This window comes from Orycteropus afer, unplaced genomic scaffold (genome assembly GCF_000298275.1).
Source record: "Orycteropus afer afer isolate SDZICR_OR568_19922 unplaced genomic scaffold, OryAfe1.0 scaffold00018, whole genome shotgun sequence".
Taxonomy (NCBI): Eukaryota; Metazoa; Chordata; class Mammalia; order Tubulidentata; family Orycteropodidae; genus Orycteropus; species Orycteropus afer.
In genome coordinates this window covers 4296104-4310683 of record NW_006921605.1, presented here as the reverse complement: position 1 = coordinate 4310683, position 14580 = coordinate 4296104, and the positions used below count along the sequence as shown (strand labels likewise).

General features: G+C 53.0%; 1 protein-coding gene across 1 annotated transcript in view; it reads right to left on the bottom strand.

Annotated features, from left to right (window-relative positions):
* The window catches only part of DNAH17 (dynein axonemal heavy chain 17), a 128661-nt gene that overhangs the window by 100924 nt on the left and 13157 nt on the right, over positions 1-14580 (bottom strand). The window contains 10 exon segments of the mRNA XM_007959838.1: positions 150-319; positions 1258-1512; positions 3711-3893; positions 4234-4377; positions 5381-5521; positions 7548-7651; positions 9866-9974; positions 11364-11510; positions 12328-12523; positions 12897-13162. Of these exon segments, the coding sequence (XP_007958029.1) occupies positions 150-319; positions 1258-1512; positions 3711-3893; positions 4234-4377; positions 5381-5521; positions 7548-7651; positions 9866-9974; positions 11364-11510; positions 12328-12523; positions 12897-13162 (1715 nt within the window).

Sequence of the window (14580 nt, the reverse complement as noted above, 5' to 3'; positions counted from 1 at the left end):
GGGGGTGTGGGATGTGGGGTGCAGGAGTGCAGGGGTGTGGGGTGCGGGGTGTGGGGTGCAGGGGTGCTGCATCACGGGGGTGTGGGATGTGGGGTGCAGATGTGCAGGGGTGTGGGATGTGGGGTGTGGGGTGCAGGGCTGGCACCCACCTGTTGATGACATGGTTGCTCAGGTGTTGCTTGAACACGAAGCCCCAGCGCCTGATGGCGTTGAGCAGGGCTTGCTTGAAGGGGCGGCAGTCGCACTGCAGCCAGCCCAGGAACACCACCGTGTTCTCACACTTGGAAACTTCCTCGTAGAGCTTCTCGTATGAGTCGATCTGGAAGACACGGCCGCTGGTGCCACGTCACGACCTCGGGGTGGCCTGCGGGCAGCGGGGGGCACCAGCCTCTGCTCTGCCCTCCTCGTTGCTCACCACCACCAAGGGCCTGTCCAGCTCAGGCCTCCCGTGCTGTGTGCTGTGGCCGCGGCGGGGGCCTTCTTTCAGGTCCCCAGCGCCCTGCTTCCTCCCACTGCAGGGCCTTTGCACGTGCTGTACTGCGCAGCCTCTCTTGTCCCGGCCCACCTGCCCATCAGCTGTCAGCCCCAGGGGCATTCCTCAGGCCTCATTCCCTGACCTCCTCCGCATCCGCTCAGCCGTGTGGCCTGGCTGGGGGCCCTGAGCACTGGCCCAACCTCGCTGCGCCTCAGCTTCCTGACTGCACAGTTCTCTTGTTGGACCTGCTAGTTTTCTTTCTCCCCAGACCCTCAAGGTTCCTTCTAACGCTGCAGGCTGGGGTGGCCCTCATGCCCAGGATAATTTAGGATCACGGCAGTGAGGAAGGGGGCGACAGGCAACCCTAACAGGATTTCAGAAGGTGTATAGGGCAGACTATAAAGGGAGGAGCGTGGCCCCCGGCTCCCAAAGGGCACTCCCAGCTGCCCGCCTTCCTGGGGCTTTCTGACTGCACGGTCCGCCCGCCCACCCGGGCAACAGGGCACGCCCCCGGGGACGGCCACCTCTGAGTCCGAACGTCCGTCCCTGCAGCCATGACATGGCCCCTGGGGACAGCCACCTCTGAGTCTGACCTGCCCTGCGGGGGAGCCAGAGCACGCCCACCCGGGGAAGGTCCCCGTAGTGGCCACGCCCACACCCGGGCGCCCTTTCTCCCCGCCTGTTGGGAAAAGAGCTGGGGGTTCCCTGCGTTTTAATCCTGCCCGAGCCCCTCTCCTGGAGGCCCTGGGGGCCCGGCGCCTGCGGGAGGCGCCCGCTCGCACCTGCTGCTGGAACTGCGCGAGGGTGGGCGGCGTCCTGGGGAGGCTGTCGTCGGCGCGCGCCTCCAGGTCCTCGGGCGCCATGGCGCGTCCGTAGGTCAGAAAGTGCTTCATGAACTCCTGCAGGTCGTCCATCCACAGGTAGGAGTAGCGCTCGAAGGAGTCCTGGTGCTCCTCGGCCACCTTCATGGCGCTGATGACCAGGCTGGAGACCTCCTCCCTCATCTCGATCAGGTCCGTCATGTCCTCCAGGTCCGTCTGCGGCGGGAGGAGCGCCCGGTGAGCCGCCTGCGCCCCGCTCCCGCCCCGCGCCCAGGAGGACGGTGCTCTCCCCACACGACCTGCGCATCCCTTCATCCCTTCGTGGTCACTCAAGGCCTGCCCAAGGCTGGGCCAGACCCCACCAAGAGTCACACACATGGGGCATCACTCGGGCTGCAGCTCTGAGGAGTGATGGAGTGGGGTGGAGGGGTCCAGAGGCTCGGCAGGCACGTGGGAGGAAGCAGGGTGTGGGGAACCGACCTGAGTCTCTCACGGCCCTGGAGACCAGAGCAGAGGAGGCCTGAGCCGGACATGACCTTTCTAGTTGCAAGTGACAGAAAACCCAAGCCAAAGAGGTTTAAGCAAAGAGCAGACTCATCGGCTATGAAAGTGAAGAAGTGAGATGGGGGAACCCAGTCTTGCGCATGGCTTGGTCACTGGGACCCTCATTCTGTTTCCCTCCATCCCCCTCCGTGTGTGGCCTTGTCGGGGCCCCAGATGGGCTCAGGGATTCCAGAATGCAGGTCCCAGGTTTGGCCCTGTTGGCTGAGCTGGGAGCAGGTGGCAAGCTCCCAGTGGACCGCTGGAAGAGCTTCACGCACCTGGAGGAGGCCTGCACCTTTCTGTGGTTCAGAAGGCTATGGACCACTTTCTGTACCTGACCTGCCAGCTCGGAGCCTGCTCCCACCTCCCAACTGCTCACTCATGTCTTAGCTCCTCTCGGGAGCCACCCTTGACCTTCCCAAGAAGTCAGCTGTTTCCTCCTGTGTTCTCACATCACCATACACAGGCACACACACTCATGCACACACACATGCCAATGTGAACACGTGCACATGCATGCACATGTGTGCATACACACCTGCATTCACAAACAGGCACACGTGCACATGCAAACACAAATGTGCACATATGTATAATGCGGCACACACAGGCACACAGATATGACATGTGAAGGCAGAGATGTGCGTGTATGCACACAAGACATACAAGGCATCCTGCAGAAACATACATGCACACATGAACACACACAAATATGCATGCACAGGCATGCACACCGGCTCACACATGCATGTACACATTTGCATGCATACACGTGTGCACACATACACATGCACACTCCCTCCCTAGCAGCACAGAACATCTGCTGTGATTACTGTTGCAAACAGGACCAGTTCAAGCAGCACAGGGACCTGGGAAATGAAGGCCCCTGGTCTTGCTCTGCCTTGCCCTCCCCCTGGTTCTCAGAAGGAAGCCCTCTTGGCAGTGGGAAGGGCATCCACACAAAGACAGATGTCTCTCTGGTTCAAGAACTGGAACCATGTTCTGAGCGTTGTTCCGTAAGGCACACATGACACCAGCCTCTCCCCACGCCTCGCTCATGTCCTTGGCCTGTGGACGACGCAACACGGGCAGCTATGAGCCATCTCACTGCCCATCTCTCAGTGGACAGGCAGGCTGCTTCCAACTTCTGTTTAACTGTCCAACAAATGATGTCTTGCCAGACGCACCTCTTGGTCCCTTCAGGGGAGCTGTATTTCCTAGGACATCTGCATCCCAGAAATGGGTCTGGCTGCCTGGGACACAAAGGGGGCTCTGGTGGCATAGTGGAAAAGGCATCTGGCTGCTACCAGAAGGTCTGTGGTTCAAACCTGCCAGCTGCCCACGGAAGGAAGATGGGGCAGTATACTTCTGTAAAGATTCACAGTCTTGGAAACCCAGCGGGGGTCGCTCTGAGTCAGATGACTCGATGGCCTTTAGGGTTCTGTTTTGTTTTGACCTGGGACCAGTGGGTATTTGACATATTGGGAGTCAGTGGCTTTGGGAAACACTGGAAGGTGCATTTGTCAACATGCCTGTGTGCTGAGAGTATCATGGTGTTGAAATGATTGAACAGAGCGAGGTGCCAGGGAGTGGCATACAGTTACGTTCTTAGTGTCATGTGCCTAGGAGGTCAGGAGGTGTTGAGAGGAGAGCGTTAGGGGACGGAACCCAGGGCGGGTTTGGGGAGAAGAACGGAGTCCGGGAGTGGGGAGACTGGAATCTTGCTTTTCAGTCGGAAAAGGTAACGGAATACAAACTTCTGTCCCCCGCCCCCCCGCGAGCTGTGCTCGAAACCATCACCATTTAAAATGCGACCAGCTCTTTCTGAGTTGAGAAGGGCCCCGGGGAGGCGGCACTAAGCCATGACTGACCTTGTAGTTCATTCTGCCTTTGGCCAGGCGGGGGATGAGCTTGGCTGCATTATAGATGTCGTTGACCAGGCCCTCAATCAGTGCCAGGAAGCCCTGGTCCGAGCCCACCTCCAGGGACGGGTTGAAGATCAGCCCGTCCTCATCCAGCTCCATGCGGACCTCAAACAGGGGCGCCACGCTGCCCTGGAAGAGGTCACACCAGGGTCAGAGCCTCTACCATTGACAGAATGACTCCCAGTGCCCCACTGTCCACTCCGAGCCCTGTCCAAGATACATGACCAACACCCCTGGCCAGGGCCGCTGCTGGAGGCAGGCTCGGGGGGCCCCTCCACTTGAGGAGCTCCTGAGAAGCAGAACTTTTAGCTACAAAACCAAGATTGTCCAGGAAAACTGGGGTACGGGTGGTCACCGCAGGTAGACTTTGATAAATCTGTTTATTTGCCACAAGACAACCTTGTGTTCCATCAGGAAACCTTAACGCTAGACTCCAACAAAGACATCTATACTTGATATAAAAACTTACATCCACGGCCATGTTATCCACGAGGTAGCTTAAAGAGTTGCGGATAAATTGGTCAAATTCATCCAAGACCGTGCTGTCGATGTAGTTGACATAATCCTTCCAGGACAGGCTTGTCGTGTCGGCTTTGAACAGCTCCGCGTTTTCCTGCAAACACAGCCCCGAGCTTCGAGAAGCTGCTCTGGAGCCAGCTGCCCTGCTGGGCCATTCGTTCAGTCTTCCCTCAGTGCACCTGGTGACCCCCAGCCCTCTTGCCCCAGCTCACGGCAATCACTTGACCACGAGGTCGGCCATCACCAGACTATCCCTGCAGTGGGGCCCTCTGGTTGGTCTGGGTCTGGTGACCCATCACTGAAAGCCACACCCATGATCTGCACCATGGCCTGGAGGTCCCCAAAACTGAGCTTGGGAGAATTTTCTCTTTTTCCAGCCAATGCTGAGTTCTGCCTTTTTCATGGGCCTCAGATGTAATAACATGGAAGGTGGGTAAGATGGCCACCAAGTGAGGACGTCTGAAAACCCCCATGATGCCAGGGGCCCAGGCAGAGCTGTCAGGAACACCAGGCCACCATCTGCATTCTCCCTCTGAAGGTGCAAGCAGCGACTACCTCAGAGGCCAGCAGGGACATAGAACCACGGACCGTGGAGACAGTGGAGTGAGATTGTATTTGCTCATCACCTAGACAGCAAAGCTGGCGTGTTTTCACACAATACTGACTTGAAGGTGTTGACCCAGTGCACCATGCTCACACACTCAGATGCCCCTCCTTCACTGGTGCTGTTTCTTACCCACTCGTGGACGGGAAACCCACGAGGGACACCAAACACACACAGTCCTTGTCCTCCAGCACTCACTCTGGGAAAACAAGGTTTGCTGGCCTAGAGGTGAAGATGCCACCTGCCCGCACCAACGAGGTGCAGCATGGTTGCTCCACACCTTTAGAACAGAGGAGAACGGAGGCACAGCGAGGGGAGCAGGGCTTCCAGGGGGACGTGGAGGGTGGTCAGACTCTCTTGGATTAAAGATCCGACTTCTCTGACCATTAAAAATGTGTGATTTGTCATTTTCGGGGACTCCTAGCTCTGCCTTCATTCTCTCTCCTCTACTAAACACAGCGGTGCTCGTGGAGGACCCCCCGCCTCTCCTTACCGCGACCATGGCTTGGATCTTCAAACCCGCCTCCTTGACCGCCGTGTAACGTTTGTTGAGATTGACCATCCTTCCGTCCAAGTCTAACAGGGTGTCTTTCTTGTTGTCCTTTCTTTCAAACATCGGGTTCGTTGACCAGTCCTGACATGAAGATGCCAGAGCAGAAGAAGGGGTTTTGGAGAAAATGCTTGTTGGTCTTTCCTTTCACTAGCACTTACTTCTGTGTCAGTGTCCTCATGGTGGCTGATTTGAGAGAGGACTTGGGGCTGCTGAGGACTGGGACTGGGGGCTGCTGAGGACTGGGACTTAGACTCTTGACCAGAGAGCCCTGGATGGTATAACGTAAAACCAGTCACCATCTGGGGGACCGCCGAGAAACCACTGGCTGTTTCTCCAAGAAGCACCACTTTCTTGGGGAAAGAGACTGAGATCCCTTGTTTAGGGCGCTGGAAGGAGCTGAGAGTCAAGGGCTGTGTAGTTAGTGCTGTGTCGACGATAGCTCCCAACGGGGCCAAGTGGGTAAGTCCTTCTGTGGAAGCCGTTGACCTGCCAGCGGCGGGGGGGTCGGGGGAGGTGGGGGGACAGGGAGCAGGCTGGGGCTCTGGCTCTCCTGTGCTGAGGAGCTCTGCCAGTCTTGGATTATACTATGATTATAATTTTGATCTAGAATTATGATTTCGATTTTACTCTGTTACTCTATTATCCAGCAGTTCTAAGGAGGCCTGGTGGTGCAATGGTTACGTGCTTGGCTGCTAACTGAAAGGTCAGTGGTTCAAACCCACCAGTCGCTACACGAGACAAAGGCCTGATAACGTGCTCCGGTAAGGATTACGGCCTCAGAAACCTTATGGGACACGTCTACCCTGTCACGTGGGGTCACCCTGAGTCAAAATTGACCCAACAACACCTACCAACAGCGGTGTTTCTCATTAACTTCACAAGGCTGTATTGTAAAGACTTCTCTGATGACGGCAGTAGTCCCGTGCATGCATTCAGCGTTCCCCTCCCTCCCCTGCCCGCCTTCTCTCCATGCTCCTTCTGTTGCTTATGCTCACTGTCATGGATCCTGTTATTGACAACGCTTACTAACATGGACACTGTTTCTACTGGCACATTTTCTTTAACTGTATTGCGTTTGTCTTTGCAGTGTAATTTTTTCCAACCATATTTGAAAGTCAGGAGCTCTGGTGGCCTAGTGGTTAAAGCATTCAGCTGCTAACCACGAGGTTGGCGGCCACTCCACAGGAGAAAGATGAGACAGTCTACTTCCATAAAGATGTACAGCCTTGGAAATCCTAGAGGGCAGTTCTTTTCTGTCCTATAGGGTGACTATGAGTTGGAATCGACTGGATGGCAGTGGGTATGTTTGTTTGCTGTTATATTATAAAATTATTTCTATTTATCTCTTTATATTTAAGTGGTTCCAACACTCACTGCCAGTCTTTTTGAAATGTAAATTTCCTCTTGACTAAATTAGCAATGGCCTGGACCAGAGATTCTATGTTATTTCCACCCAGGAGTTGGGGCAAGGTGGCCAGCAGTGGAAATCACAGCAGTTTGAAGTCCCACATTAGTTAGGGCTGAAGGGGGACAGTCAAACATAGTGGGGCATTGTGATAATTTAGTTTGGATAAAGAATTATAGTTTAAATGGGTAGTTTCAAAAATAAAATAGAGCTATACTGTAGATATTGAAAATTGACGGGGGGGGTGGATTTTAAAGATTTCCTTTGGTTATGCTGCTGCAAACATCTTTGCAAATTAGGGAACTGATGACAGACTGTGGGAGAAGCTAGTGAAGGATTATTCCGTTTTTTGGGTTGGATTAGAGCTTAAAAAGTATTGCTTCTGTATTGAGAAATGAGCTTATTCCAGACAGGGCTGGTCTTTCCCACTCCTTGTTCCTAGCACCAGCCTGGTAGAACCTGTACACCTTTGCTGAATTCGGCAGAATAGAATAGAGTCAGATTCTACAAGGTGACCTGGGCTTGTACCAGGTGGGGACCACTTTGACATCAGTTGTACCACTGCCTTAAGCAGCACATGCCCACTGCCATTATGCTACACGGCAGCCCTTTCCATGAGCATCTGCACACGGCCTCATTTCTTCCAAGGCCTTCTCCTGGGCTGCCATTCAAGGCCTGCTCTGTACTTTATCACGGGCTCACCTTCATAGCCTGGGAAATCGCATCTATATTTTGTTTTGTTTTTTGCATCCTGGTCTGCAAGTCGTGTAGAATTTCTCGCGTCTCTTGAATATATCCAAACACACCTAAGACATAAGCATAAAGCAATGTTACAAACTGAAAAGTTTGGCCAAATGAAAGCTTCCCTCGGTTTGGTTAACCGTCATTATTGTAAGACAGCTGTCTGAAAGTATCTCTACTGTTTTAGAACAAGAAGCAGAAGGAATCACTGAGAGTTGTCTGGAATGAAATGTCGAGGAATAATGCACACTGTGTTTCTATGGAAACAGAACTTCCCTTCCCCAAAATACATGGACCGTTCCTTCCGTCCAAGGACCCCAGACTCCTGATGTTAAGGACCACCCCCGCCACATCTTCATGTGCCCCAGCCCCTCCAGCCATAAACAGAGCACTGGAGAGACTTGAACTTCTTGACAAAGCTCTCAGTGACCTGGAGCAAGGAGCTGGGGGAGAGATGTGTCCCTGTGCAGAAGAGAGGGAAAAGAAGCATGGCCTCTCTGCTCAGAAAAGTGGAGAACAGCCCCGGATCGCAGGCAGACAGACTGGAACATTTGATCTCGCCTTCTGGTGGAGGTGGTGCTGTAGGACGTGGCAGAGCAGGACTGGGAAGGCGGCCAAAGGCTGATGGTCTCCGAGGGGCTGCTGGTGGTTCAGGGGGTGGGTTGTGCAGGAGTGGGGCCTGGCCCTATGATTGAGATGAAGGGAGGAAGGGGAGCCGGAGGGACGTTTCTGTCTGCTTCTCTAACATCCGCCCTACACTGCCTGAGACCTGGCTTGCTTTGATCACCTGTTGTGCCCACGTGGGAAACCACAGCAAAGCATGGGCTCCAGCAAGAAGTTTGGAAACTTCAGAAGCCCGTGCAGCTCCCGAGAAGTCTTTGTCTAATTCCATTTATGAGCGACACCAGTAGGCTCTCTTTGGACTGAGTGAGCAGGCAGAACTATCTTTCACCTTTAAATAATCTCTTTGGGGGAAAGAGGAAGAACTCAGCTTCTGTTAAGGGTGGTGGCAGAATCTGGAAACGGAGGTAGTGATGGTCACACCACAGGGTGAATGTCACGGAATCATTTGTTTAAAAAGATGTTGAGACAGGAAATGTTTTGTTATCTATGTTTGCAACCCAACCCCATTGCTTTAGAGTCAATCCCAACTCATGGTGATCCAACAGGATGGAGCAGAGCTGCCCCCATCTTTCCAGGGCTGTAATCTATGGAAGCAGACTGCCACATCTTCTCCTGGGGAGCTGGCAGGTTCAAACCACCAGGTGGGGTTAGCAGCTGAGCACTTTACTGCTGTGCCACCAGGGCTCCTTTATATACATATATATATGGTCACTAGGAGTCAGAATTGACTCAATAGCAGTTAAGAATGAAAGGGTGGTCAGTGGACTGACTCCTGGTGATCCCATGTGGGTCAGAGTGGAACTGTGGTCCACAGGGTTTTTTTTTTTTTTAATTTTTAAAATTAATATTGTCATTGCCATTGAGAATATAATTCTCTTTTTTCAAAAAATAATAATTTATTTTTGTTGTTGTTGTTCAAAACATACACAGCAGGACATGCCCCAGTTCAACGGTTTGCACGGGGGCAATTCTGTGACATTGATGGCATTCTTCAAGTTGTGCACCCAGCCTCACCCTCCTTTGCTGACTGGTTCCTCCTCCATTAACACAAACTCACTGCCCCCAAGGCTTCCTGTCTGACCTTTCAAGTTGCTGTGGTCAATTTGATCCCATAGAGATAGCTCTTTGAAAGGGCACACATTCTGGACTGGCTTATTTAAACTGTTGTTTGGTTGGAAGAAGACTTCAGGCGATATTTTTGGTTTAAGGTTTAAAGATGATCTCAGGGCAGTAGCTTCCAGGGGTTCAGCCAGCCTTCATGGCTCCAGAAAGTCTGGATTCATGAGCCCTTGAAATTCTGTTCCACTTTCCCCTTCTGATCATGGACTCTTTCCATGGGGTCTCCCATGGCTAACTGCTCAGGAGTAGACCACCAGGCCTTTCTTCCCGAGAGCTTCTGAGTGGACTCAGACCACCAGCCTCTTGGTTAGCACCAAGCTCCTAATGGAATGAGCCACCCAGGGGACATGGGCAGGTGAAGCAGACCCATGACATCAGAAGGCAGAGGTGGCCACAAGCTCCTAACTGAATGCGCCACCCAGGGGACACAGGCAGGTGAAACAGACCCATGACACCAGAAGGCATGGCCACTCTAGGTGGGTTTTTGGACCGACACTAGACAGGCCAAGCCCCCACCCCCGGAGTGCCCTCGATACCTTCACCATTCCAAAACAATGTTGTTTCAGCAGCCAGTAACTTGACGTTGATTGCTTCCAATTCTGACTTGATGAGTGGATATTCTACTGCCATCACTGTGGTCTTTATCTGAAACACAAAGGCTCAACTTTTAGGGTTGGGTTCCAAAGCCTCACCTGCTCTATGGCTAGGATCCCTCTTACTCAACACACAGCGAGGCAGTGACAGTCAGTGTCACTTCACTGGGGATGGGGTGTAACTACATCTCAGAAGATTCCAACTTTGGAAATCATTTCTGAGTCTGAAGATGGTGATGGGTGGCTAGCTGGATGAACACACTTAATGTCACGAATGGTGCGTGTGAGGATGACTGCCGAGGTTGACGCCTATTACCTGCACATTGCCCACAACAAAACCAGTAACAACTCCTGGCGTAATGTGCTGTGATTTGGGGTTTGGGGGACAGGTCGTGTGGTACAAAGAGCAGCCCTTCCCAGGATCTGTGGGTGGGGTCCGTCAGAAAGGGGGTGCCCCATGCCCTGGGACCATGCTCTCCAGGCCACTTCTGTGGGCCTCCAGCCAGAAAGAAAGTGGTCTGAACATCTCTGGCACTGGAAGGGACTGTCCCTCAAGTCTAGCCAACCAGGCAACTCTTATTTATGATTGGCCACTTGTGTTAGGTCCCCAGACCTGATCGATGGCTGAAGAGGATGCTGGAACCATAGAGCTGAGGGTGGACCAGCCAGCTCCCCAGTGTGTCTTAGGGACACCCTCCCACACAGCCTGCTCCCTGGATACCTCCGGGGACTTGTCATCCTAGTTTGGATTCCAGTGACTACCTCTCCTCCACTTTGTTTTTTCAAATTTGATTTAATTTTTTGCTGCTGTTGAGAATACGCACAGCAGAACATACACAGATTCAGCAGGTCCCACGTGCACAATTTAGTAATGGATGACCTCCTTCGGATGTGCATCCTTCCTCACCTTCCTCGTCCAACTCGTTCTTCCCCGTCACCATCAACTCACTGCCTCTGAGGTTCCCATCTGATCTTCCGAGTGGCTGTTGTCACTCTGACCCATGTAGATGGTTCTTCAAAGAGCACAGCGCTCCTGGCAGACTTTCTTTACTAGTTGAGCTGAACTGTTGTTTGGTTTTAAGAAGGCATCAGGGGGAATTTGTGGTTGAAGTCTGGAGATATCTCAGGGCACTCTCCTCCACTTTCAGTGGGAGTAACACAAGTCATATGGAATGTGTTTGATATTGTCCAGAGCAAAACACACTTAGGAGAGGAAAGCATCTATAAAGAATCCTGCCATGTGAACCAATGTCCAGTGGAAATGGGGTTTCCATCATCTGCTGTTTTGAGTTATCACCATCTTTGCTGTTTGCATGGTAACTTGTGCCCTATTTGAATATTTAAATTCATTTATTCTTACACGTGGCAATCTTACACTTGTGTTTGTTCTAAACAAAAACTGAACCTTGGTGAGAACAAAACAAGAGCTACCCCAGCTTACCTCATTGTACCAACCAACGATGAGCTCCAGGTTGCCCACAAACTTCCGGAAGGTTTCGTTCTGGGAGAACAGGCTCTCTGCGCTGTCTGGAATCTCCTTTTGCTGCTGAAAGTTCAGGTACTTGACTTCTCGCAGCACTGCCACCAACTACGGCCAACAAAGATCAGAGGCAATGTCAGAAGGTAGCCCCAGCAGAACCACATTTAGCAACAGAAGGGAAGGGCTGACGAGCGCTGTACAACATGGTGGACTTCAAAGTTGGTGGAGGTGGTGTTTGAGGCGGGAGGATCGGGACAGAGCTGGCTGCTTCTCAGTTCTGGGCCAGAAAGCACTGATAAGCCAGGTGGGTGATGTCATCATCCTTATCTCCCTGCCCCCTCCCCCAAACAGGTTCCTTGGAGAAAGGCTTCAAGGAGTCCTCTGGGTCCCACCTAGTGTGTACCCTTGCCTCTCCTCCCATCTAGTTCTGACTCTCTCGAGCCTCCTTCCTCTGTGTGAGCCTGAACTAGCCCTGGAACCCACACTCCACGGCCCTCTAATGAGAATTCTCTCTGGCTTGCCTGACTTTACCTGAGGGCCCTTTTTTTCGGTTCTTGCAAGGCCTTTTTTTTTTTTAAATTTCAAATTGATAACACCTCTTGGGATAACTAGAAAGGCTACCAAGCTTTACCATAAGGGACTCATTGAAGCTATGTTTTCCTCTTATATCTTAACTCAGTCTGGGCGAAGAGACTTCATTTCCACCTTAACAGAAGGACATGCTTGACAAAACAAAGCCTCAGGCTAAACCCAGCATAGACATTGACCTCCAGTAGTATGTGTGCTGGTGGAGTAAGGGAGTCATCCTCGGTGCAATGGTGCACCTGGTGGGCTTGCCCCTGCCCCACGCTGGGAAACTGCTGTTCCCAGGTGCACCGGTTTTACGTGGGTTTGATCTTCAGATGCAGTGGCGAGAGGCACCCACCGCCTTGCTGAAGTTGACTTGGATGAGGTTTGTGGAGGCATCCCGCTGGATCAGGGGCTGTCCCAGGTTGAAGTAGCAGTCCTGGTCCACTCGGGCTACCCAGGCCTGGTAGGTCGCCTGGCGGCAGCTTTTCAGCAGCAGCAGCATCTCGTCGTACTTCTGGTAGATCAGCTTGGCCTCAACGCTGGACAGGACCCTGGAACCAGAGGCAGATGAAGCCATGGGCTCTTGGCATTGCCGGGCCTTTTGTTCAGGACCTCCTTAGCCCCTCCCTCCAGCCACTGCTGCCTAGCTTGTGGGCCAGTTTGGACAGCCAGCTCTCTGTTTCTTTGAGGCTGACCATCAGGGGTGGGGTCAGCCAGATACATCCTGAGTCACACCCATTGAGAAGATATTTGGAAAAGGAGAAAGAGGACTTGAATGGATATCTTCTGGGATTTGGCTTTGGGACATCATGATTTGGCCAGCATGAAGAGTGGGGTTGCCTAGGAGTTAGGTTGGCCCTCACCACCCCCATGGAGAGAGTGGTACATACCCTCTGGAGCCCTTGGCCAGTTGCCATGACTCACGGGTGCTCGATGTGCTTTAGGTCCCTCATGGGTGCCTCCAGCCTCTCCTGTAGCTCCAGGCTCCACTTGAGCTGACCAGCCACTGGCGGCATGTTCTTATGGATTGGGGGAATATTCCCCTCCTTGGAAGCTGCCATCTGGGCATCGTACAAGATCTTAGTGTTGTCCAGCTCTGCATCAAACAGCTCCAGCATGACTGAGTACCTGGGCACCACCTCGGCAAGAATCAGAGGCCGCTCCAAGAGCCCCCCACACATGTGCAGGAGCTGGAGGAGAAGAGAGAGGTGTGTGTGAGCCAGTGTCCTCCCAGTTTCCCATTGTCTACACTGTCCCAGCCCTGTGGCTGTTGAGGAAATGCACATGCCAGGCTTCAGGGGTGAGAAAATGTGTGCTCCTCCTGTAGTTGGCTGAATTGGGTCCCCCACAAAGATGAGTTGATGTTCTAACTCCCTATACTTGTGAGCATGACCCTATGTGGAGATGGAGTCTTTGGAGATGTAGTCAGTTAACCTGAGGTCATCCTGGAGTAGGGTAATCTCTTTATGTCTGGTGCCCTCATGAGAAAACAGAGACATTGACACAGACACGCAGAAGAGTGCCACGTGAAGACAGGGACAGACACAGAGGGAGGACAACCGTGTGAGGATGGAGGTGGAGCTTGGAGTGATGGTGACACAAGCAAGGAGCTCCTGGGCGGTGCACAGGGTTCAAGTACCCAGCTGCTAACTGAAGGGCAGGGAGTTCAAGTCCATCCACGGATGCCTCAGAAGAAAGGCTTGGTGCCCTCCTGCCAAAATACCAGCCATTGAAAACTGTGGAACACAGTTCTGCCCTGAGATGTATGGGGCACCACAAGTGGTGGGCCACAAGCAAAGAGACCTGGGGCTACCAGGAACTGGAAGAGCCAAGGAGGGGTCCTTCCCTAGAGCCGTGGAGAGACCACGGCTGTGCGACACTCTGGATTGGACTCCCGGCCCCCAGAACCATGAGAAGATAACACTGTGTTAAGCCATCCAGTTGGGGCTACTTCTTTTACAACAGGCCTTGGAAACGCATTTGAACACTTCTCTGTGTAGCAACCGATTAACTCGATGGCCCTGGGGTCTCTGGGCTGATGCACTCTGAGTCCCACATACTTGACTCCTGAACCAACAGTCCAGACTAGCGAAGGCTGGGCCTGGGGGAAGTCAGGGTTTGGGCAAGGGAAGGCTGGGCCATTGAGAAGACACAATGGCGGCAGTGCCACAGTTACGCCACCAAGGTCCCCTCTGCTGACCAGATGGAGAAATGTCGTAGTCACAGGAATCAGTCCTCTTAGGAAGAGTGCCATCACTCCTAAGGATGTGCTTGGTAACGAAACGACCACCAGGAAGCTGGTTCTGCTCTGAAAAACCGCTCTGGGGGAGAAGGGGAGTGTCATGGATTGAACTGTGTCACCTCAAATTTATGCTGAAGTCCTGACCCTTGGTACCTGTGAATGACAGAGGACAGAGTAGAACTGACCCACGGGGTTTCCTAGGCTGTAATCTCCGTGGGAGGAGCCCTGGTGGCACAGTGGCGAGGCATAGTGGTCTGCTCCATTCCAGCCCTCGGTGCACTTCTCCTCTGCCCTAGCCGGTTGCTATGAGTCAGGATCGACTCAGGGGCAGTGGGCTGGGCTGGGTTTGGAGTCTATGGGAGCAAA